Source organism: Patella vulgata, chromosome 7, assembly GCF_932274485.2.
Source record: "Patella vulgata chromosome 7, xgPatVulg1.2, whole genome shotgun sequence".
In the NCBI taxonomy this organism is placed as follows: Eukaryota; Metazoa; Mollusca; class Gastropoda; family Patellidae; genus Patella; species Patella vulgata.
Window position 1 is genome coordinate 38,333,300 of NC_065885.2, and position 27,790 is coordinate 38,361,089.

The 27,790-nt window shown below is 33.4% G+C and overlaps 1 protein-coding gene and 1 long non-coding RNA gene across 2 annotated transcripts; one reads left to right on the plus strand and one right to left on the minus strand.

Annotated features, from left to right (window-relative positions):
- Positions 1 to 27,689, minus strand: LOC126828705 (neprilysin-4). Its single transcript, XM_050558654.2, has 23 exons — positions 27,543 to 27,689; positions 18,243 to 18,326; positions 17,477 to 17,604; positions 15,394 to 15,441; positions 13,999 to 14,160; positions 13,637 to 13,720; positions 12,784 to 12,986; positions 12,139 to 12,318; positions 11,569 to 11,655; positions 10,977 to 11,110; positions 10,667 to 10,760; positions 9,985 to 10,113; positions 9,471 to 9,569; positions 8,726 to 8,803; positions 7,884 to 7,987; positions 5,721 to 5,779; positions 4,729 to 4,780; positions 4,372 to 4,439; positions 3,938 to 4,062; positions 3,517 to 3,582; positions 3,288 to 3,386; positions 2,771 to 2,847; positions 1 to 2,104 (listed from the first exon to the last, which is right to left on the minus strand). Exons 2-23 carry the CDS (start codon positions 18,278 to 18,280, stop codon positions 2,005 to 2,007), a joined length of 2,214 nt encoding a protein of 737 aa, XP_050414611.1. The 5' UTR covers positions 18,281 to 18,326; positions 27,543 to 27,689; the 3' UTR covers positions 1 to 2,004.
- Positions 20,929 to 26,011, plus strand: LOC130013544 (uncharacterized). The gene is made up of 3 exons (XR_008788732.1): positions 20,929 to 20,959; positions 22,627 to 22,710; positions 25,663 to 26,011. It is a non-coding gene; the product is annotated as an uncharacterized LOC130013544 (long non-coding RNA).
- Positions 27,690 to 27,790: the final 101 nt, after the last annotated feature.

The window sequence follows — 27,790 nt, forward strand, 5'->3', positions numbered from 1 at the left end:
GAGTTTTAATAATGTTTTTAATTGTGATACTAGTGATTTACAAAAGTTGGACAAATCATATTAGATAGACAAGAAGTATAGAAAAGGTAAGGATATGTAGGGATAGATAAACATTTTACAATACACCATTACAAAAATACAAAAATGCCTTTGTATTGTTGATATCTTTAGGAGCAGTAAAAATAATTTAAAATTCCGATGAACTGAAATTATTATAGCAATATGTTGTTTTTTTTTAGAAACCTTACTTAGATATATCCACGCTAAATTTACGATACATAATTTATACAACAATACATAAAAGATGACGATTCACGAAGGACGCATTTGTCAATATCTGTTTTCAGAAAAGATGACATGAATTTGCATCGCAGAATATCTGATACGAGCACCCGAAAAGCGTTGTGTTCTTTTTTAGATCCCCGATATAAAGTGAACTGACAACATGTCCAAATTTTCCGAAAACATCAGCGTTTTATCCTTCATATTAACCCTTGAATAATAGTTGATATCTTTTCTTTGAATCATTTTAGTGGGGTTTCACTGACACGGCGACTTTATCTGGTTTTCCACAACTGAGAACACCAACTGTTAAATTAGAAAATTATCTCCCTTAAAGTCTACCGAATAAATGTATTTGGGCTAAATTGATGGTGGAATAAGTCACAGCGGTTAGTTCGCTCATCGCACCTTATTTTAAGACGATTAGGGAATAATAGTCATTGAACAGGGCTAGGGATATCTCCGATACGTCAATATATTATATAATTTTCATACTATACAATATATAATCACAGCAACTGTAATATTATGTAGACAACACCAAAAAACTAAGTTGATAAAACTAAATGAATATTATCCACAACACTAACTGGTTTTCACACAAACACGTGATAATGTGACTAGAACCAATACCATATTAGTTGGTTGACTACAGTCGTAATAAAAATTTGACCTTCAATTTCATGAAAAATGAAAATATTAAAAATTTCACGCAAATTACTTTATTCCGACCGAAGTTATCAGTGTTTAATCCATTTAAATCTCGTCTATCCGATGGTCTAGATTATAGGCATGGCATGTGAATAAATGTCTAAATTATAGTTTATATAACATTTGAAGTCAAAATAAAGACCTGCAAAAGGAAGATTTAGCTCTTTAAATAAAACTCCATTTTACGGCTCTATATTATAATTTAAACAAAACGTATAGTAAAATTCCAACATCAATCTTCCATCTATAAAAAAAATGACGAAAGGAACATAACAACGTAAGATGTCTGTAAAAAAGTTAACAGATATGCCAAGAATCAGTACAAGAGATAGTGAAACATACAATATATGTATACTATTTACAGTATACATAGCTATATTCTTTGTTTATTTACATTGTTTCAGACGTTTTCAATTAAATATTAAAGTAACATTAACAGCTGTTCTCATAATTAATGTATTTTCCTGGTAGATTCAACATTGTAATTCAAAATATAATTTGAAATTTAAGAATATAATTAAAACAGTACTAAGATAGTATACAATACACATAATTGTTTCTTAAATAAATTTTATTTAATTTATATATCAATACACAGCCAGTGCTTGTTACGTCTTCATAAACAGTTTCCCCAAGAGGGAGGAAAAAACAAAAGTTACACAATCATGTCTTCTCGATTGGCTATTTATCTGTTAAAATATCACATTCAAGACTAGACCACATAGACAACACATATATTTACAACATAAACTTATTATATACTAATTTTACATAATATGTATATATACTATACTTTATCTAAGTCAATATACGCACCACAAAATAACAAAACACTCATCCATGTTTGTGATATTTTCTCCCAGATATTACATAATATGTTTTTTTTTTTCAGTAATGAACGTTTTCAACCCATCTCTGTCTCTGTCACGTGTGATTTAAAAGGCACATTTTAATTGGTGTATATTTGGAATGTTCGCCTCCATATTGTTTTGATCGATAATAATCAACCGATCACCACACTTTACATTTTTTCACCGGATTCATCCTTGACCCTAACGGACATTCGAATACTTTAGAAAAGTCTTCATTATTTGACAAACTGCCAATAACCCTGAAATTATTTTTAAAAAATAAAGAATTAAAGACCAAATATTCATAAATATTTTATGGGTTTACTAAGGACAAGTCTCGATTCCTTGTTTGGCAGTCTGTAGGATACCTCTTCAGGCAGTACATGAGCATATTGGGGGTTCTCTACCAGTTTGATGCGTTTGGTTAAACCCGAAGTTCTACATCTATAGTCTGCCCTTAAAGAGGTGTCATTGATTTGTGTAAATAGATAAAAGTATAAAATCAAAATTGTTTTGCTTCTCTAAGTACAAAGGAAAGTAACGCCTAGAAAAACTTATCAGTGATAATAGTTTAAATCCATTACACAAAAGTAACACTTAGAAAAAATTATCAGTGATAATAGTTTAAATCCATTACGCAAAATCTTAAGTGAAAACAGTGGTATTACTGAATCTTCAACTTTAAATCAGACTAGTATTAACTATATTTGGCTGGTTGAAATTTCAATTCCAGTAACATGTATTTTTTTTTTCAATCAGATAACTTCAACTCATTTTCTTGGTTAAATGGACGTTCGGTTATAATAAAGTTGCAAAATTGTGCATATTAGATACGCGGCCTGAAATAAGAAAACCATACTTCTGCCAATGGAAATTACCACGAGTCTTATGAATTTAATCCAGTTTATCTCATTTATATTTCATACCTATAAGCTCCTGGACTGTGGCTGTCAGTGAGGAGTTGGTTTCTATCTGCCTCTGGTGACGTCACTGCACACCAAACCTATAAAAATAAATTGAAAACAATGGTATATGGTGTTCATACTTCTCTATTAGCACTTGTTTTTGTTATGTTTCTGTGTTAGAACATGTCTGGGGACATACATCTGTGGTTTGGCCATAGCAATACAAAATGAAGAACCCCAGTAGTATAAATTTTATTTTACGATTTCTATTTATTAGTACTTATTGTGTCGCGTTTACACGCTTCAAGGGAAAACAACAGGGATATTGATTCTTCTGTTGGTCCAAATCTTACCAGAGTTGTAACGCTAAAATCCAAACAGGGACGTAGTAATTTGATAATTATGTATGAAACCTCTGGGCCAGTGGTTATGCCCAACAATCCCCCTTTTCCACGTTCCAGAACATTGGAAATTTGTTAGCTCAATCAGATTTAATGTGTTATAAGGTCATTACTATAAAAACCACAGTGTTACCCACCTGAGCAAAATTAACAAAGAAAAGCTGATTGGCAGTTAAATTCAATCCCGGAAGTCGGCCATATTGAAACTCCTCGGCCTCTTTCCATTCGTGATATGCCTAAAATGTGAAAAGGGAAATATATAAGACATGCCCAGATACTGATAATGAATGATATTTTTATACGAATAATTCAAATACGTCTCATAATAAATAACACTATAATGTATAATAATGGTATATTTATTACCCTATATGCTGCCTTCACGCCACCATTATCTGCTATATTTTCACCGACTGTCTGATTACCTCTCACCTAGTACAATATAAACAGGTATGTATTACTCATAAATCTCTGTTAAAATAGAATGGCATACTATAGCGCTATTTAATTCAGACTTTGCCTATATTTTACCTCAAAATTAATGTTTAAAGAACAATAGGCAGAAAGTATACCCCACCCAACCCCTCCCACTGCACACGTAACCAGATCAGAGAAGATAAAAATAACCGTTTGTCTCAAAATGAGCTATTTAAAGTGTAGTCGAGTCTCTTCAACCCAATTCCAGTTTTTTTATTGTCACATCGTGTATACGCCAACATGTTCCAAGGACTCGATGTATTGTTATAATTACAAATATAATCTGGTGTTATATATATGGTTCACTTACATATTCCCCGTTAACCGAATAATTAGAATACTGATCAATCATACACTGGGCTAATTCAGTAAACTTCCTTTGTGATTCTCTTGTCCACCATTGTCGTAAGTTACCCTGATCATCAAATTGTCTTCCTGAAAACAAAACATAAAATCTCAATTTTTATTAAAAGCAATGAATAAAGTCTGAAAATCTAACAAAAAAACATTACATAAAATATAAGTTTTAGCTAAAAAAAACCCATGAACTATTAGTTTTAACTGAAAACAATGCATAAAATATAACTAAATATTTTTAGCCTGTAATCGTTTGGAAATAGGTTACTCATCTTTCATTTAAGAATATTAGTACGAAGACACAGTTTTTAATAAATGATACACGTTGTTGAGAAACAAATTTTCCGGTACTGTAATTTGTAAGAATATTATTATAAATTAACGTACCTTCATCGTCAAAACCATGTGTTATTTCATGTCCAATTACCATTCCAATCCCACCAAATACTAGGGACCTGTAATTAAACCATTTTAAAAAAATAAATAAACAGTATTATATTAGGTGTCTCTAAATGGGTTTGTAATGTTTCTGGGGTAGCAGGTTGTAAATATATGCTGAACGAGTAACGTCTAGATTTTAAATGGTACCATTACTATCAATAATTGGAAATATAACACTTCTGGTTTCCATAACATTCAGTTTAGTAATTAGTTTTACATTTTGAGTCAAAATTAAAATTACGTTATCGTTTAGTTGAAAATATAACCCATGGTGTTTCCCATAATAATTACTATATTACTTACATAGGATAATGTTTACTGTAAAAAGGAGGTTGGAGTATACCTGCAGGGAACGCTGAAATAAATGAAATGATATGAAATTGGGTTTAGCGTCAAACTGTTCTGCCTCGATTGGACTACCAACTAATGAAAACGGGCATACGTCATATAGGGAAATTTCATATCGAATTCCAACTGCCAAGGGCTCTTTTATGTGCACAACAATGTGTACACGGGATCTCGGCTATTTTCGTCCCATCCCATCGACTGTATGTTGTCCCTAGCCAGACCCTATGTTCTGCACCAATGACAAGGGGGAACCACGCTGAAAATCCCGATGACCTTTCTCGGCTAAAGCAGGGGTCGAACATAGGACCACCGTGGTCCCCGAACGCCGAAATAACAATAAAGATATTCTGTAGGGTGGCAAGTCGATAAACAGGAACATAGCAAGACCTGGTGCACACGCTAGCAAATATTCTTGATATCATGAGTGTTACAATAAAGTTCCTAGTCAACACCAACAAACTGCCGGCCCCATCTCAACGTGGTGTTAATTATTGATATTTCTAATCTTTCAAGATAAAAAGGTTCATGAAATTGGATATAAAACAGTTCTCATAATGTTCAGCTCCTCCAATAATTTGACCTAAGACCAGGGCGACTAACAAAGTGGTGGTATGATTCGCCAGACTAATTATCAAACCGTGGTAGAGCAATATTACATAGTTTGGAAGACATGGCCATCCATTAAAGCGGACATGGGGCCCATAATATTTTATATTTTGTTTTTGTTTTTATCTGTTTTTAATTTTTTGTCGATATTCACGGTCCTGTTTTTGTACGCACCTTAGGACCTTCTAGTGTAACTTTGTAACAAGAGGGCTTCAGGCTTTATATAGCTTAGAGCCTCATCTAAATACAGCACTGACTGTTCAACGGCGGTTCGCTAAAAAAAATACAATCTAGGATGTTATATTTAGTGTCGTTACTAACTAAAGTTTAATGTGACTTACTGATAGCGTTTTCTGTTGTTTGATAATAAGCATTTACTACTGCTGGCGTTGTTGTCCATCTTGAATAATAAAAAAAAACATGTGAAAAGGATTGCCACAGCATGGAATAGAATTGAGTTTAATGTCTCTCGTCAACATAATACTTCGGTCATTTTAAAAGAAACATTTGGTGGGTTTTATTTCTGTGGTTATTTGAGCATTGCGATTTGGTAGAAGTTTGCGTTTTCCCCAAACTCTTCTGCAATTTCCAATTATGATGGGCTCGGTTTTGCGCTTTGTACGAACTCGAAATAACAGTAAACAGTAGGCCCCAGGGCACAACACGTATGTCCTCATCATCCATAATGGTGCACATAGGAAAATACCTTTTCATTGTAATTTTACATTTATTTTTAACAGTGATAACAAATCTGTGTTGCTTAGAGCCCTAGATTTACATTTGTACTTGAGTTTGAAATCTGGCCCTCTGTGCACTATTTATTTTATTTTTTTTTTGGGGGGGGGGGTATTTTTTTAACTTCTTTATAAATGAATATATGTCACATTTGAATTTCATAACGTTAAAGGGGCTACACCTCTTTGGTTTAGATCAAAAAGTATTGAATTGTGTAATACTAAACAGATAACAGAACATCAGCATAATAATATGAACTTTATTGCGAACATGAAATAGACATAAGTCGGAAGGAAATCTATACCAAGTCTGTCTTATTGTCGTTCGCTCGTTTCTAGAGTTTAACGTCCACTTTCCACCAAGGGTGATATCGTAGACAAAGAAATGGCCAGGTTGTACACAGATCATATGTAGATTGGCAACGACATGTGGGATTGATTAAGTCTGTAATCACAATACAGCGAATACGTGCTTATGAACAGGTTTGTAGAGGTGAATAGCCAATATCATATATTATCAAAAAAAAATTAATTTTGTAGCAAACAAAAAAAAAAATAATAATAATAATAAATAAATGAAATGGGGTTTAACGTCCTACCGTTCTGCTCCGAACTGGGCTAACGAGGACGGGCATACGCCATACAGTGTGCTATAAGGGAAATTTTGCCCGGACAGTGGCACTACGGCCTACTCTTATATCGAATTCCAACTGTCAAGGGATCTTTTACGTGCACGCCAATGTGTACACAGGACCTTGGTTTTTCGTCCCATCCGAACGACTAAGCAAATGTCCTTGTCAGGTCATCCGTCCTGCATCACTATCATGGAGGAACCACGTCGGAAAATCTGGATAAACTTTCTCGGCCAATGCAGGGGTCGAACAGGCTAGCGAGTCAGCGTCCACCCACTTAGGCGCCATGACCCATAAGCTCAATGCATCTAAATAAACGTTTGTAGAAAATTTGATGAAAGTCATCGAACACTTTTAGCACTTATTCACTATTTAGTTCATCTGTTAGTTCCACACGATTAAAGGTGCATTATGTATGATGTAGATAAAGAACTGACCATTCTTAGTATAATAGTTTTCAAATAGATGATGAAAAGTAAGTATATTAAACAAGATTAGATCATACTATTTTATTCTTAAGTGGGGGGTTGGATGGCTGAATGGTTAGCGTGCGCGCATTATAAAGTCTGTCATTGAGTCGACTGGCGCGGTTTCGAATTCCCGGTTGTACGTGACAAGGAGTAGGGTCGCCTGTCCAACCTCGTGGGTTTTCTCCGGGTCCTCCGGTTTCCTCCCACTGCTAAAGACCCCTATGCGCAAGCGAATTATTGAAATAAAATTAAAAAATATGTTAGTCCCGAAATGACCTAGTTTGTGTCGAGTGGGCGTTAAAGTTTTGATAAGATTTAGTCTAAATAGTTCCGATTGTCAAGTCCCATTGCGAAGATAATAAACAACATCTCGGATATCCATTTAAAAATTTAAAAACTGTTAATGACGCGGCCTGTAATAGGCAGGTTTAGCCCTTATACAATTCATCTTTAAGTGTTTGTTTCTAAAGATTAAGAGAAAGTCGGATTGTTTACTGTATAATTGTATAACTCTGGCTTTATCTATAGCCAAAAATAGTAATATTTCCATGGACGACAATCCAATGAAATCGATGATAGTATTTTTGACCCAAACCAAAGAGGTGCGTATAGCCGCCATTTTCACACTTTTTACCATGCTATTATTAGTTATTTGTAGTCTAACTTACTTTGTTTTGTTAACAGATTCGCGTAGCTGTAAGAGATTTTTCTTAGTCAGGAATTTTAAAGATGCCACGACATTCTCAAAATAATAATCTGGATTGTAATTCACCTATTAAGCATAAAAAAAGATAAACTCAGTTATGGATATATAGTTTTGAAAGGAGCCCAGGTTTCGATAAAATCGTATTAACTACTTGATCAAATGATGACAATAGGCATTGCTACATTCTTCCGTAATTCCAGGGGGTGGAGGGGGAAGCAATCGTCTTAATGCGTCATAGCGACGACGGTTTAATCCAGTCAGTAGAAGGACTTATTCCCCATTAAGATTTAGGCCTGGGTAATCAACCAATTGCTATCACTCTACGAGGGTGGAATATCGTTTACTACTTTACAGTTAGCTTGAAATAAATTACACATCAACCGTCTGATGACCAAAAACGAATGTCATCTGCATTTGCTGCATGCTAATTCATTTTATATACAGGTAGTCATATCAGCTAATTCATTTTATATAGAGGTAGTCATATCAGATATAGATATAAGATTTATAGTTATACGAATATTGTATAGAGTGGTACCTGCTAAAAGGTTATGCATTTTATCCTATAAAGCCACAACAAGACCATTCACAAATTTCAAAAATATATGAGTTATTAAAAGACTTTGATAGGCGTGGATTGTTTTAAACACCAAACCAAAACATTATTACTATCTTTATAGTGAAATGAATATAACTTCAGATTGAATAATATGTGAACGCAAATAATTTTTAAATAAAAGTACACCTTGACCCTGTGTGATCTTAACTCTATTTGCAATCTGGTATGGCAGTATATATATTCACCTTTTGATATTCTTTATTTAAGTAATAATTATCCAGTATCCAATCTGGATATGCTATCTTTTTAATAATATTATCAGCCTGGAATTATAAAATCAAAAAGTTAGTGTAAGATCTTCTCAGACGTGTCGCATTATTTTCTCCTATATACTGTTCAGACGGTTTCTTAGACAGAATCGTTTTGCGTTCACACGGGCAATAAGCCAAACCAGTTTAATTATTCTGACCTCTTCGGTTGGAGGTTAGAGTTAACTACACATGGGTAGCTTCATATTCTTTATTCGGTTCTTGCACGCTTTCGATAACACTGACACTGCCTGACCCTGACATTTTCCCAAGAACGTAACTTACTGCGTACTGCGCATGCTCAAAGCAAGCTGGAGCCGGGGGGTTTTAAGCACACTGATCCGCAGTGAATATTTGCTAGGCCGCTACAATAGACTCGTAATTCTCTGTGAAACAGATTGGGTTTTAAGCCAACCCGTTCAGATGGCCAAGATGAACCAGTTTAAAATAAAAAGCCTTCTCGAAGACAGGTCGGGAGCTGGGGGTTTTAAACTGGTTTATTTGCCCCACATTTGCGTTCAGACGAACAAGTTAAACTAGTTTAACGACCCCCGGTTTTTTTAAACCAGTTCAACATAAGCGTCTGAACGGGCTATACTAGTGTCTGTAAGTAAAAACAATATTAAAACTCAAAATAAATTTACATAAACACTATTAAAATTCAGAAATTGATTTCACATACCTTTTTCAGAGCATATTCCTTTGTAGTTTTGTCCATCCATTCGGCTTCCATCAACATTTCATTGAAAGCTTTCTCTACATATTTGATCATAACCTCTGACTAAAATAAAATAAGAAAAAACTATAAATATAACTAATGATATAATATCAGTAATGATATGATATAAATAAGGATATGATATATATATCTAATGGTGGTAATGATAGAAATATAACTAATGATAAGATATAAATAAAAATATGATATATATATATCTAATGATGGTAATGATAGAAAAATAATTAATGATAATAATATAACTAATGATATAACTGATAGAACATATTATTACATCCATATTTAGTCGTGAAGAATTTACAATAAAACGTATATATCGATATTATCAAAGTTAAAACATTTATTTTATATATCTAAGCCTACACAGATTCATCTTCCATTATTTACTGTTCGTAAACAAAAGCGGTTTACGCTTTGTTGTATTATTTAGATTTAATTATTTTATTTTTGACCATACCTTATCTTTAGATGATTCATCAAAATATCTTTCTACAAACATCCTTCCTACAGCATGACCTAAAGTATTCTTGACATACTCAGCACACATCTTCCATCTTGGTTGTTCCCGCTTAATACCAAAAACAACCTACAATCATAATAATTTTCATTTTATTCAAAGAATACTAGTATCCTATAGGATTGTCAACTACCTTAGTTACTCTTGGTATTAACTGAACTTTAATTGTCCTTTGCAATCGTGATCAAACTCGATAGTTATTTTACCAACGAGCGAAAGTCATCATGGCGTTTAATCTCAATCATTTAGGTAATGCAACAAGGCTAACTCATATTATTGTTTGACCGATGGTACGGTCAACATAGCCAAACAAGTAAAAAAATAACATGATCTAAATACACATTTGTTTCCAAGGATTGTCTTTAAATATAAAAATGTTGTAAAACCCGTCACTTGGGTTTTTTTTATTTTCATGAAACCAAATCCACCTTTGCGTGAAATGATAAATCATCATTCATAGGAATTTCAAGCTATCACAAATAAAACAACAAGCCTTCTCAGCTCTACAATATAACATTAACAACTGAAGTAGGAAGAACAACTTTACACTTGTTGTCAAAACACACAATTATTGAACATGTCTATAAACTAATATAGATCAAGGAAGACAACTGCTACTTACCCTGTTATAATTTCTGGCTACAGCTCGATAACCTTCGGGTAAATCTGATAATCTATCCTTTAATAATCTCCAGATTAAATAATTAGCTACTGTCCTAATTATAGAAACGTTGAATAAAGTATATGTATACTGAAATGATCTATAACATCATTTTTTTTTTTAAAGAATAAAAAATCTTTCTGAAATTAAATGTTAGACTAAATTCCATGGTGATAATCAACAGTCGCAATCATGAGATATGGACGCATAAAAAACATAAATCGTATGTAAACAAAGGCTTAATTAAACACATAAATTAAATAAACTGTACCTGGAAGAAGTATTGCGAACAAGTCGTACCATATTTTTAAGATATTCTGGAGTATAAACTACAATAGGTGTCCAGTCTGGTATAGGTATATCTACATCTCTAAATACACCATTTAACAATCTATTCCAATCAAACTATAAAACATAAATAACTTTAATTTAATTAACTACCCCATAACAACTTGATAACTCAGTATTTGTAAATCTAATGGGATGGAGCACTAGTTTTGAAATTCTATGTCTTTTAAAATAGCTGATCTTGATTTTAGGGATTGTTTATAAACTTACATACTACACTATTGTAAAATCTGAATCGCTAACGGAAATATCAGTCCAAAATGCTTCAATTCTGTTCATTATGACAGTTCTTAAAAACATTGGACATCCTCTGCAGATCATATAAACAAGCCAGCGCCACCAATGAGTGCTGGGTAAATCTTTTGATGTGCCTCTTTTTAATCCGACTGAATAAAAGCTGGGAGATTATCTACTGTTACCTTACATCATGACTTGTATAGTATCAAATATATCGCTATTTAGGATGAACCATTGTCTTGGATAAAAAACTCCCAAAGTATATTTTCTAGACTTACCCAGGGAATATCTCTTCTCAACTGCGCAACCGTCATTTTGTTGTAGAGTTTATTTCGATCCCTTCTACTAGCTATTGCTGAAGTGTACTGAAAATTAATAAATCATAGAGTTGAGTATTTTTGAACATCAAAACATGAAATGGTTAGTTCGTTACCTTACGGTCCAATCAGGAAGTTACGCCAGTTGCTTTCAGACTAGAAATAACCCCCACCCTCATGGTCTTCAGAGTTAAATCCATTCTATTCCTTGGATTATAACATTTAATCTACAAAACGATAAAGAGCCAAACATATCATATTGAAGGAGATAAACCGTCTCGCTTTAATTCTACGCCAAAGGAGTCTATGACGTCATGTTGGTGGGTAATTTTACTAATTCCTGTCTTTTAGCATGAACATTCACCTCTAATTGACTAAAAATTCAAACTACATTCTTGGTTCAGTTGAACACAGACAATCTATAATTACCTCCCCTTTGACCATATATCGTCGATTTAAATAGCAATTTTAACAAAGGAATTTTTTTTTGTTAGTTCAATAATAATCTAATTATAATAAATATCTACGTACATTGGCTAACTTTATCTCCAAGTCAATCATTTCTCTGGTTTCAGATGCAGCTAGTCTTGATTCAGCACCAAACATTCTAGCTAAATCTCGCGCCAATTGTTCATATACAGATATATATTTATCATCCCGGTCTTTTAAATAATAATCTTTTGATGGTAATCCTAAACTTCCTTGATCAAGCTATAAAGGAAATGCATAATATTTAGAATGACTGAGCATATTCTCGGAAATGTTCGGATTTCCATGGATTACCTTACTCCAATCTACCAAGTCAATGAAACTTCCTCGTATCCACACGTGTTATAGTTGATTCAGATTTCCAAGTTACGTGCTTTTTATTGATCAATGGGAACGTCATTGGCCAATAACAATTTGACACACAAATTTCAACTATTACCTTTTATGGCAAAGAAAACATTGCGTTGGTGCGAAATACCCGATTTGGAGTATGATTAGATGCAATCAACAGAAATAATTGTATTATAGCACCGATCAGATAAAAGGATAATTGGCTTATGGGCTTTGGATATGGCTGTCTTCGAATGAAAACATCAATTTCAAGTCCGTTGGCGCATCACCTCTACGGTGCCGTTACTCTTAGTTGCGACATATTTTCTTATTATTATCGTAACGTGTAGTACATACAACGATTGCATTCTTTGACGAGTTTCTTTCATCTGGTCGAACTGTGACCTTCAGTAAGTAATCTGTATTTAGTTGGTGAAGTTTTATCAAGAGATTCTCTATGTCAAAGTTTCTACCATCCCATTGTGGTGTTATTATTGGCCAACCTCCCAAATCTTTAAATAGCGGACCTAGAGGATCTAAACCACGCTGATCAATGACTTCTGGAAAATAAAGAAAATATTTAAAACATTAAATAGTTGATAAAAAAAACAAATGTACTAAAATATTTATCTTTTTATTTGTTGGATGAAATACTACATTATGTATGTAATTCTACGTATAAAAGAGAACGTTAAGTTTGTTCGCTATAGTAAACCAGACGGTTGAATATAGAAATTTTAAACTAACTTCAAGAAAACCCATTTATTAAAAAAAATCATGGTGCTATTTATTTTGCATTTGGTGCAATATCTAATAATGGGATATTTTTAAAAGAAGTATATAGAAATGTAATTGAAGATTCTAAGGACTGTGTTATCACTATATTTATTGAACAGCATTTCAACTATCCATAGATGTTTTGTGTACACCGACAGTAAGCAGCAAAACCATAAGGCCTCCGGCTTCATCGAAGCGGATACAGTATGGGACATTTCACTAGGCTTTGGCAAATGAAGAAAAATAAGATTGGACATAAATCCATGATTTAGCTTGAAAAATTTGAATTCAAAAGTCCAGTAAAAGAAGAAATGATAATTATTTCCAGCTAAACACCCATCAATACACATACTGATTTAAAATAAAATATCATTCATAAAGAGGAAAGTATAGCACGATCTCCACAGTTATCCTAATTTATAAAATGTCTTGCCTTCATTTGAACATGATTTATAAAGCCATTTAGCTTTCTTGGTAGCATTACTCTCAGTTTTAGAAATTGGTGTTTCAAGTAATGCTGAAAAAAAAACAAGAAGTGAATGTCAGTTATTTTAAGGATGGTAATGAAACAACGATAAGAAATTAACCAAATTTATGTATGTAAGCACATATATTTAAAAATGATATAGAATTAGTTTTTATCATTTTGACACTAAGATTATTTTCAACGTTCGGCTAGCTGCTGTCTTGCGACTCTGGAGATTGTTTCATTACACGTATTTAGGTAACATTGAGACTTGTGATTCATTTATTCCATTGAATAAGCACACTGTTTTGTCTATTTACTAATCTCACCTTTTAACATTAGATCAACTTTATCTCTGGTGTCTTCAAATCTTTTAAACGAAGATTTATCTTCTGGTATTATATGATTTTTTATCCAATTACCACAGGAATATTCATAGAAGTCATCACATGGATTTACAGAAAAATCTATAGAATTCAACAAAGCTGCAGCTGAAAAAGAAAAGGACGAATGTTAAAATATGAGTGGGTAATTAAATTTCAGGTCGGCTTCCACAAGTTTGAATTTAAAGATTCTGGTAAATGTATAGAGAAACTGGCACCTTTGAATAAAACTGACTGTCGAGTCCAAATAATATAATCATACCATCATCTCTTTTTTCATTATGTTTTATTAGAATAATGTTCTGTCTTACTTTACTTTGTTTATTTAGATACCGTATAGCATGTAATAAGGACAATCTTATAAAGAATAAACTATACTGTATTTAATTAGTACAGCCGGATGTAGAATAGAGCATACTGTATTTAGTACCGCTTCATACTGTATTTTAATTAGTACAGCCTAATTGTACTGTATTGTATTTAGAATAGACCACACTGTATTTAATTAGTATAGTCTCAGTGTGCCGTGCTTTATATATACAGGGGGGTTGGATGGCTGAATGGTTAGCGTGCGCGCGCTGTATCATAAAGTCTGTCATTGAGTCGACTGGCGTGGTTTCGAATCCCCGGTTGTACGTGGCAAGGAGTAGGGTCGCCTGTCCAGCCTCGTGGGTTTTCTCCGGGTCCTCCGGTTTCCTCCCACTGCTAAAGACACCTACGGGCAAGCGAATTATGTAAATAAAATTAAACCATATGTTAGTCCCGAAATGACCTAGTTTGTGTCGAGTGGACGTTAAACCCCATTTCTCTCTCTCTCTCTCTCTCTCTCTCTCTCTCTCTTTATATATACAGTACTTGACATAATGTATTCAATTAGTACAGTCTCACTGTACTTTATTGTATGTAGATTAGACCATACTGTATTTAATTAGTACATCCTAACTGTACTGTATCTTATTTAGAATAGACCACCCTGTATTTATTTAGTACAGCCTTATCGTACCGTACTTTTATAAATTAAACCATAATGTATTCAATTAGTACAGCCTAACTGTACTCTATTTTATATAGATTGGATCACATTGTATCTAATTAGTACCACTGTATCTAACTGCGCTACAATTTATTTAGAATAGACCATACTGTAATTACTAAGTACAACCTTGGTGTACTCTATTTTATTTAAGAATATACCATACTGTATTTAATTAGTACAGCCTTATTGTTCTGTATTTTATTTAGAATATACCACACTGTATATAGATTAGACTATACTGTATTGAATTTTATTTAAAATATACTGTCTTATATTTATTAAAATGGTGTATTATTTGTACTTACAATCTTTCACACATTCAATAGCCATACATGTTCTGCTTTCTGGATCACCTACAAATAATGATTATACATTGTTCTAAATAATATCAGGATGTAAATTACGAACTAGTTCACGAGTGGGTAAAATATTCTCTTTTATACAATGCATGCCATATTTGAAAACAGGAACTGATAAACATTTGGTGATTGCCTATCTGTGGGAGTTTTTAACACAAAGACTTTGATTAGAAAGACTTTTACAGGTTGTTGAAATGTCTGAATCAGTTAATAGATTTAGGAATGGATTTGGGTTAGTTGACCTTTAATCGATTGAAACATTAAAAGCGTATACCGATATTTCCAGTTCTAAATTTAACAGATTTCATGTCAACAAATTCAAACATCCCGAAATATGAATTAAGAACAAGGAAAATTCTTAGTCGTGAACTTCTGATTCAATAAACTGACAATTCTGCCAATTTACTTTGTATATGAACGGTTTCAAGCAGGCATATCGTAATATTGTATTTGAGGGAAACACCTTAAATATAGAAGTTTGCAAATTTGGGTTCTCAAAATTACTAAAGATAGGTTGCCAGGCAGATGCCCAACCTATGCCCACAATGATTGCCGCGTTATGAGTTCTTTGAGGTAGGTGAAAAGCAGACATTTTATACTGATTCACATCACAGAACCATGGACGAATAAATTGGCCAATTGAAATTTAATTTGTTAGACTTAATAATTAGTTGCGATAAAAGAAACATAGATTATATTAGATTGCATTATCTACATTTCAAGCAGACTGGATACTAACTTTTGTAGTTTGGGCGTTTACGAGGTGAACAAGGGAAGATACTTTGGACTTCATTATCATAAATCAGTAGGCTTTGGTACAGGCTAATGTAAAGGACATAATATACATATTTGAATGGAGCCTCGTCGTTGTTTACAGGCGGGGACTGGGAGAACAGAGAGGCCCTATACGAAGGTTATATTCGACCAATGTACATGTAAGCGTATGAAAAGCTAAAAATTCAATGGTTTTATTTAGAATACACCCGAGGACTGTAGTTATTATTTCAATGGAACTATGGGGATATTACATTCTTACAATAAAAGCCGCTTGAACTCAAACCGCCTTTCTGCTAATGTCTAGATTCCAGTAACCGACCCACATAGACAAGTAATATGAACGTTCAACAGTTGATATTAATTTAACGTTCTGTTGATAAAATAAGATATAATACAATACATGTTGATATGGAAACACGGTTTCTCTTAAACCAGGTGCCCAACAAATGCTGGTGCTTTTATTAGAAACTAGGGCGAACACATGTGACTCGATGTATTTATAGAAGTCTGAAATCATTCTGAATATAATATTAATTAATGACTCCCACGCAATCTTAGGTGGTATCATAAATACATCTGTAGAAACAATCATTTATATTTATATAGATAAATAAGATTTTACAGTTGACTTTGCAGATGTTGGCCTATATTTAATACAAACACTGTAAAGTTAGAATAAATTTCCGTTATTCGCATGTCGTTGTATATTTCTTATGTTCACAATATACAAATATATATCAACTTGTTTTAGATAAATTCAACTATGGCCATTCATTTTCAGAATAAGATAACATTGTAATTATAATCATTAATCCATATTGGATTAAACATTCTCTATAACATTTGGATCCCTATTAACAGTATGGTTAATACTTGCAATTCCATACATGCAATACGTAAGACTGATCAAAGTTAATAGATTTTAGTATTATTAAAGAAGATACGTGTCTTCTTATTCTCGAAGGAACTTTGATATTTGAGGCGTATTAATATCGCGACAGCGATGAATATAATATTCACTTTAATCATAATAATACAACGATTTACATAGCGCACTAAACTACCCCCACGGTGCTGTATGTAATCATGATAAAAATTCCTTTTTGTATGCAAGTCGGCACTAAATAAACCCAGAATAATGGTATGTTACCCAACCATATGCGACACATTAAATGTACATTAATTCTACGTCATCTTTTAACATGAGACATATTATAAAAGAGGTGATTTACCTAACTTAAATTCCACTTACCGCTATAATAATGATCTTCTGTCAGTTCCAATGCCAACACTATGATCAAAGCAATAGATAACAAGGCAAACACAATAGTCAGAAATACAAATATTTTTTCTCTGTCGGTACATCCTTTACCAGAAACCCTGAAACAGCAGAAAAATATTCCCACGGTAATTTTTTGGATGTGGGGGTGGGGGCGGAAACCGCGGCTTTATTTTGATAATATTAAAGTATTGGATCCCATCAGATATTAAAGTCACCGGTGTGAATAAAAAACCCATGCTAGTTTTATGGCTGATGTAAATTAGGGGAATGTTATACAGACATGATGCATCAAAGAATGGTGAAATTCCGTATAGAAAAGATCCCAGTGAAATTAATGTACATTAGATATTCACCACTAAATTTCCCTATTCTACGCATAAGGTTCCCTTCATTGTAGACCTAATATTTGTAAACGGGATTATGGGCCCTAAAGCATATTAGGCTTCATTATTTCATAGTAGTCCCACCCCTGGCTTCCCATTCTACGTAGTAAGGGCCCCTCCATGGTAGACTTAATATTAGAAAGCGGGATTAAGGGCCCTAAAGCATATGCTTCGTTATTTTCATAGTCGCCCCACCCCGGCTTCCCAACAAAACAATGGCACCTCACCATTTACGTGAGCGTTTATTCAATCCAGTGAAAAAATTCCATATGTCACCTAAAGTTACTAAACGATTAAATATTATTATTTCCATTCCAAATAATGCACAAAAAATGAAAAAAAAGTAGACTTACCCACCACCGGGTTGGACGACATACGTCTCCCTCACCATCTCGACTGTGTGTCTATGTTTCTCTAGCACCGTTGATCACCAACTTCTACAAGAAAACACGACCTTTAAGTAATGAGCATCACATGTTACGTACACGATGTATATAATACAGTATTTTACTATATAAATAGGTAGAGGTGATATGATGTATGGTTAATATAGGTTCGGGCAAGTAAATTAGGTAAAGAATATGCCTTATGATGTTTCATAGAATAAAACAAAATGAAATGAAATGGAATTTAACGTCTAACCAGGGTAATACGACATGCAGTGTGCTTTGCAAAGACAGCTGTAACGGCGCTACGGTCAACTCTTATTTCGAATTCCAAATGTCGCGGTTTCTTTTAAGTGCATGGCAGCGAAACCTCGTATTTCGTTCCATCCCAGCGACTAGAAGATGTTCTTTCCCAGACTATCCTTCCAACCTCAAACTAATACGGAAAATTCCGAGAAACTTCCTCAGCCAATATTGGCATCGAACCCGGGACTTTTTTTCATAAAGCACGCGTTCTAAATTAATTTTAATACATTATTTAACTACCACTCAGCAAATCCAACAAATGTACACTACCTTAAGAAATTCTCATATATTCCAATAAATGTATAATAAAATCTCAAATACTCAAAAGAAATGTACCTTGATAATCAACATCCTTGTTGGAGTGTGTAGTGCAAACTTCACCTTTTAAAGTTATAGTTTGACTCTAAACTCTTTTTTCAAAAACCACCTAATCAAAGTCTGAACTACACAAGTTAGATGGAAGCGGTCATTAACAATATTGATAATGAGCATGAGCAACCTACTAGCTTCAGAAATAAAGAGTAACATTTCGTTGTGAAAATGCATTAAGTTATTTTCTCTAAAGTTCTTCTCTTTAAGTGTTTTAAAATTAAGTTTACGTTTTAGCTAGAAATAGAATGTTAAGACTTAAAACTATTACACTAAAAGCCTAATAAGTGAAACTACCAATTAATGAGACAATGAACCAAGTACTGTACTGTCATTTGGCATCCAAACCGCATAATGATAGTAAAATTATGATAAACTACAAATCTACTAACCAAGCTTTGTTTTACATACTATAACTATAATAGATAAATAATGATGAGTACAGGTTTTTTTTAACCCGTGTTTATAAGATATACATATGACGATTCTCTTTTATAATGTTTTGTATTTATATTCAACCTTCAACCCTCAACCTAATTATCTGATCAGTCCCATAGCTCTGTGACGTGTTTTACAATAGTCCTGCCCATCTGATATACAACAAATAGAAACTTTCAGTTTTGATTTGGACTTGACTGTAAATCCCCAAATTCAACAAATTTGAAGTGACTGCTTCACGATGTTTATATATTTGCTTAAGTCATATGGCTAAATTTATTTTTTAGTTTTGGTTTGAACCTCCAGGACTATAACGGGTGTGCTTCCATTAGGGGGTTCATGGACATTGGCCTGAAACGATGGCTACATCGATTAGTGTAACATAATGTATTGTATGTAAAATAATAGGTTACACAGCAGAATACAAAACAAAAGGTTTGGTATGGTTTTGTTATTTTTCATTGTTATGATATAACAATGTTTATTATTATGTCTGGGTTAAGAAAATATAGTATTCTATAATAAATCTATCTTTACATTAAATCATCTATATTACTACTCAGATAGTGTCAAGCACTAGTAAGGCTAAGTTAGAGACTGACGGTCATACGAGAATCATTTGTTTGATGTTATATTCTTGGAAAGATTAGGGGGGGTGTAATTTAAATTCCCTTTTAAAAAGTTCAATTGGACGATTACTTACAACGGCAATAACTCAATAATGTCCATCAGATCATAAATTTAGTCCCAGGAGCACCTGCAAGACTTTTCAAAGTCATTAACGACAACAACTAATTATCGGAAAATGTTCAAAATCAACAGGCTTCTTCGCATCATAATACAGTGTATTAATTCCATAATCGGTGAAATTCGATAGGATCTCTTAGTTTTATTAATAGAAATAAATTTTAAAAAGATTCAATATTAATTTTACAATCCAGAGCACCCAGATGAACGAAGCGACTGAATGATTAGTCTCAGGTGCAGGTGACGAAATTATGCGACCACATTTAAATCTGGGAGTAAAACTAATGCTCCCATATACGCTCGATATTTCAACAGTTTTACAAAATATCAGTAAATGTTCCCCAAAATTGTACAGGGGATGCCATAAGACCTTATGCATTGTCCGAATCAAACTAATTCCTAGAATAGAGGGAAATATGGCTATGATATTGGAAACGTATTGTGTACATGAAATGATAGGGTTAAACCTTTAACTCGACAGAGGGCATCGACCAATTGTCTGGTAAGAATAAATGTGGTAATCACGTGTTCTGATCGTGATCTATCTATCAACAAATCTGATCTTCATACGTTTTCTGTCTTATTTTATTCAATGTAAACTAAATTTTTTATAAAGATTCTGGTTAAAATTGCCATTTTGCACAAAATAAAATACAGCTGTAAAACTAAAAGACGTATCTGGGCCACAATTTCCTTGGAAAGAATTACATTTAAACTAAGAATCGGTGACCAAATGGTCTAATGTGTGCACTGTAGATCATAAGGCCCGTTGTCTTTGCAAGTCATGGGTTCGACCCCAGGTTTGTAAAAGCAAGCAGAGACAGGTATGTTTAGAATAATATCGCAATTGGTAATTATAATACATGAAAACATGACATAACTTATTTTAACCCACCCTTTAATCGCAATACGATAGAAGGGCAATTAACAATATTCTTATCTAAATTTAACAAAGGCGTGTACTTTAGGTTAGATTAGATACCCTCTTGGCTTCGATGGTCATGGATATAAAAGGGGTTATCGTTCAGACGTCAATCGAACATGTACAAGAAATTAAAGATGGCGATGTGGAATCAATAGAAAGTAATCCGAACTGTACGTTAGAATTGACCGATTTCAATGATGTACATTACCTGAAAGTCTATATTTGTGATTCATTCTGGAATATTGGACCTACAATCAAATCAATTATTAATATTTTGAGAAAAATAGTAAATTTCCATTTGCATGATTTTGCTAATTATATCAGATCTCTTCAAATTACAGAAGATCGCACATTTGACGCTCGTTAAAAATGCGTGTTGATCTAATCCTTGTTCATATGAATTACTAAAGTAGTGCAGATAAAACTTGAAATAAGAATACAATACACAAGCACGGATTTACGATTTTTTGGATGGAACAAACTCCGAAAAGGTACAAGGTACCTGGACTATACGCTTTTAGATAAAACAACTACATCAATCGTTTAGGGTCGGGTAGTACCACCCCATCACGTTCCGCTCTTCAATGTGCTTTTCGGTCTCTAAATATGTATTCAGTTTGGCGTGAAACAGTGTGCAATATAGTGGGTTAAACAGTAACTCTAGAAGATATTTCGTACTATTAGAATGTATTCCAGATGGTTACAATATGCCCGTTGAAGTTGGTTTGATATGAAATAACGCCCTGAAGGCGATTTGTATATTAAATTATGAAACCTGCTTTTTGGGGGAATAGATTGACGGGACTCGAATTTGAAAGCCAACTAATGATAAATCTGTCGGACATCCCTATAAGTACATGTATTGTCCCAAAGTCATGAGCTTGATTAAATATCCTGATTTAATAAGTCGCGTGTTTTAGTTTAATTATACAAGATTGGCCGTCAGTGTTATTATTATATCTAATCTGATTTTTAACACCTTTAAAATCTCCACAACGCTTTATTACACAAGATCAGAGAACGTAAGATAGGACTGTATTCTCTTTGATGAGATTAGGTAAGAATGAGAAGTCTGAGAAGTGGTATTGAGTAAAGCATTCGTTGCCTGTATACGAGACCCATCACTACCTATAGCTAACTGGACCTTCAACGTTTACTGATAATGTATTTAAATTTACTGAGTATACTTAGGACTATTTCGTCTTATATGAAAACTCGATGGTTGTCCCGTACTTATACTTCTCTCTCGCCAATTACCCATGTATATAGGTCACATATAAACAATAGGTTATAGAGTATATAGTAAGGTGTGGCATAGTCAAAAGGTGTTGAATTGCTACCAAATGCTCGTGGTTTTCTTTTTCTCGGAAAGTTAACTCCCATTACTATAGAACAGCAATCCTGCACAAATCAGCAAGCGATGTGTCTTTATGCCTATGATTTATCAAAATTGATAGATTTTGGGGTGACTCTTTTTTCAAATAAATTTGTTATAGAGTTCTCATATTCAGTCTCGTGCACATCGCGTATTAATCATTAATGAGACGATCTACATTGGACTTTCAGGAACCGTAGTTGTCTGACAACGGACTCAGTTGATGGCTATTTGATCCAGACCATAGAAATGGTAAAGTGATATTTCTATAAAGAGTAAGTATGCCATATCAGTGAATAATTTTGTTGAAGGTGTAGGTTAAAACGTCATGAGCCGGATAGTTTAGAATAGGAGTGGTGTTATTAGAGGTCATGGAACTATTCATTCTATACAGCCATTTTAGGATCATCCATAGAACATACCAAACAAAATTATATCTACACATTCAATTTCAGAAATTTTAGTATTATCAATGGATCGCACAAAGAATGTAATTTCGAGAAACAATCAGGCTTGGTTACTAATTGATCTAATATCAAACCCAAACCTTAAACGGTATTCACAAGCCACTAATTCTCTATTTAACACCACCCAGTAGTGTATATATTTAATAAAATATACCTCCAAAAAGTGTTATGAAGGTTGCCACATACTGCACTGGATATAAATATTTGTATTAATCTGGTTTAATATACTGGTGGAATAGATTAGTGGATATGTTGCTTGTTCTCAGTTGCGTTCCAGCTACATATTTAAACATTAACATTATATGTGGCTGTGGTGCGGTTTATAGGTCTATTCGTTTTAGAATTGGGACCAACTTATATACTGGCTGTTGGGTAATATATCTAAACTGCTACAAAAAATATTGTTATAAATAATTTTAATAATTTGCCATCTGAAATTATCCACGTCACACCTTAGATCGTGTTGTCTTTGATGTTTAATTTCATCCGTCATATCCATGCGCGTATATCTGATATCGCCACTGTATTCAATTGGTTGTCCAATCACTGATTGACAAATATAAATACTAACGTTAATTAATTTATAACAGGCTTAATCAAAAATACTAGGTTTGTATAAGTTTTGAGTTTGTAAACTTGTAATTATAATGTGCATATTAACTAAAACGGTGTGCAATCCAGAATGTTATCAATATATTTTCGTATAGGTGTTGACGAAAATAGTTTGTTTACATCAAGAACAAAGAAAAATAAGGGAAAAAAATTATACTCTAGTGCTTGCCTTTATATATTGTTTCTCCTCTAGAAGACCCAGAAGTACGAGACGTCACATTTTTTATCTACCTTAGATCTCGCGCCAAAACGTGATAACTAAAACATTCCCGCCAAACAAAAATAACTCGGGCATTACCGGAAATGAAAACAAAAAAGTTCGCCTCACCCTATCTCAACATAAATGGGAACATATATAAACTTACAGAGACCGGTGGAATTAATGACAAACACATTGAACGAACGCCATTTTATATAGATAACATTTGTTTCATGTACACATACTTAACATTACGTCTGTTTCTATTTTGGCGCGCTCGTTTTCTATTGGATAAAAAATGTATGCTACAACGTGACATGTCAGATGATGACTCGTTTTCCTGCCCTAGCTTTTCTTGCGTTCTATTTATCATGGGACGCGTGATTAGTGGATGAATCAATGTTAAGTCTATTTGAAATGTCGTAAAATCTTTTGCATTAAAAAACACCCAACAACATATTAACATTTTATTTAGAGTGAATCTACACTGGGGAGATAAGTTGCTAATGCCAGTTCTTAAGGGATGAATTATCAACGTATTTTATTAAAATTCTAAACAGAAAATGTATGAATGTCAACTAGCTGCAATTAACCACAAAAACTGACTATACTGTATTTGAAATTTTAAAGGTTTGATTTACATGACGCACAAATTCTATAACTTACTGGAACTCGCTACATTTAAAAAAAACATATGGAATTCTTTATTCCCTGTTGTTTTCAGTTACATAGATTAATTACTAACTTAAACTAGTAGCATTTATCGATTTCATTGTCACTTAATTCGATTGGCTGACATAACAGGGAAAATTTCCAAATCTCGTTCCATACATAACACGTTTCCGCCAATATTTTGTACTCTGTTTGATTTTATTTCATCCAAATTAATAATTTACACATAAAAACAATTATTTTCAAATTTAATTACTACAGAGATGTCTCAAACCATCAAATGTAATTGTACCGGCGATGAAGACATCTGGACTGATACCGTCCTTTTAAAAAAAACTCAATATTCTAGGTGTACGAGAACAATATTGCTTCCTTCTTCCAGGAATCGTAGAAACAAATAAACTTCCAAGTTCATCGTATTGGCTTCTCAGGACACTCGCTATTTTGGAATCCGTATTAGTCATTTTTATAAGTTTGGTTTTAATGTCAACTTTTAAAACCTGCTTTGTTAAATTGTAGTCAAAGAAATGTAAAAATACCAATTTGGGGTTTAACTTATAACATATGTCCGTTGGCTGCCGTTACTACATTGTGTTTAAACATTCTTGTTGCGAATTCTTTACCAAATATCAGCACAAAATTAAATGCTCTAATTAAAATTAAATTAATACTACATACAATTCATTTTACAAACAATCCACTGATACAAACAGCCCATTCGTACAAACAATCAACTGATACAAACAATCCACTGATACAAACAGCCCATTCGTACAAACAATTTAGTCGTACAAACAATCCACTGATACAAACAGTGTTGCTGATCTGAAACATTGTAAATCATTCCCGGTATTTCTTAATCGGAGAAACAAGAATGTTCGTTGTTGGAAAGAATGATTTCACGGTGTGGTGATTTTGGTAGTGGGATTCTGACAGATTAATCAAATGAAGACAATATATTGCAGCATTAAATGGAGTTTAAGCATATCAGCACAAATCCGCAATTATCTATTTGGGGATATAAATAATTTCGCCGAGAGGAGCACGATTCGTTTGGTAGAAGATTTAAAATATCTTAAAAGAATATTGAGGAGAAAGGCGTTTTGTTATTTAGTTGGTATTTGGTATGTTGTCAATATCCGTGACATATGGTGTAACGGAAGGGTGACCATTATACAACCTTCTGGTCAAGATCCAGCCTTTCACTAATGTAATGACACTTTAAAATAACCACTAACACTCAAGAATTTGGGTTATAATAAAGTTATTTATTTCAGAGTCTTGAAGATTCACATCAAACTAAGGAAGCACAAATACAGGATGCCGTCATTACAAGATTCAACTTTAATCTTCAAGAAAAAGAGGCTTTGCAGAATTTTTTCCATGTGCCAAATACCCAAGAAGCAAGATGTACATCCGGTATCCCAAAAGAATATTTTAACTAAACTATTTGATCACGTTTTAGCCATGTGTTCAGCCCAAATTAAAGACATCATGACTTGGTTGTATATAACTGGTTTAAATTGAAGAGGTTCCAAAATACAATGGGATATTGCTAACACTCAGTCAGTGTAGCTTGTGTACCCTACCATTATAATATTTCTGGGTAAATATTCACCCTTAGCTTTCTATTAACCATTGACATGTCAACATAGAGATGATAGATAAAATCTCCGTGTTTAGGTTCCAAGGACGAGTTTTAAAAAAAACTTATTCATATATGGCAATATTCATATCCTCCAGGTTGTTTTTTTGCTAAACGAAATAGTTAGGAAATGTCAAAAATATTTATGTAGGGTTAGAAATAATTTCCTCTTCCCGCTAGCCCAAAAATGAGTAAAACTGAATTATATTTGCACTTGTTAAATGCTTTCAAAGCCGAAATTTATTTCAGTCAGACAGAACTGTGGTGGAAATTTAGAGAACACATATGAATCTGTTTGTTCTGTAAATGTTGCACTGAGTGGGTTAAGTGATCTATTGAATAGGTTATCATCATTTCCCTCAAATAGCCTAATCAAACGGGACAATCGAGTCTGGGCAATTTAGTTAAGACAATCTCGTCCAAATTTAGAAGAGTTTTAGTGTTATCTTTAATTGGGCCTGAAGGAAGTATTGTACAAAAGGAGATAACTATATGAACTGTCCATGTAAATATGTTCTAGAAACTATTTGTCAGATATGTCGACTTATAAAGTTTTATCGTGTGTACTAGAAAGGTAAGCATATTTCACTTGCACCACACCCGACACTGCATATAAAGATTTCAGAAACACCAGATACTACCTCTCATTCCTTTATGGTGTTAATTTGTATATCTAAAGAACTTGGCTTCTAAAATCCAAGTCCAAACTATTGCTTGATTTGATTTAATTTTGTAGCGATGTTGATATTGCCCGTAACGAATATGACAGAGTAAACCAAAGCTAGGCGACCACCAAACTAATCAATTCACATAACATATACAAAATTGGTTCAAATCTTTCTTACATCAATTTGGTTTTGATGACTTCACACGCTTTGTTAACAGATATTGATGATGTGTGGTCAGAAGCGCCATCTATAGGGCAGATGTAAAGGAAAGGGGTGGGGTTGCCTAACACAACATCATGTTGACATGCTACTACATTGATATTTAAACCTATGGGGACGTTTACTCGGCATATCCTTTCCTAAAGATCTCTTCTACCTTTGACCTTTGAAGGTCATAATTTAAACCTTAATTTGGCATACCGCTACATATGTATATGTGATCAGTAATATTACATGCATATTACACGTTATACCAGGCCCAATATTTTTTTGTAAAAAAACAAAAGATTTACATGGATTTAAAATTAATATGTAGTTTATAAAATAATATAGTTTTTGGAGACACACGTAATGACTCAGAAATTCGCCTGTGCTAATAATTGCCAATATTATTAATATTATTATAAAATTCACTTAGAATTGTATTTCAATGTTGTGGTTCTTGCAAACAAGAACTAGTCTCTTTTAATTTTAAAAAATAGAATTCTATTAAAACTATTTTATTTAAGTAACTTTAAAAATAATATCAAAGAAAAACCAAAACCAAAGAAACATTAAGTTATTTTAACTGTTGCGCGCTAAAATGCGCATATTAATAATAAAAAAAGGCGTTCATCCATCCTACCTTTCACAGATGTGTTCGGGTTCCTTCAGGATTTATGATCAACTGCAATGCGATAAAATTTATAAACTGCTATTCTCGAGAAACAGATTGCGCGCTCTTTTGTTGGTGGCTTAATCGTGATATGTAGAAAACACTAGTACTAGTTAGAACCGCCGTTCTGACCTCTCTGGTTATTTAAAGAAATCGTGTCGCTTTTTTATAGAGCGGTAGGAGGTGTTAGTCATTCAATCACACGTGAGAATTTCGGC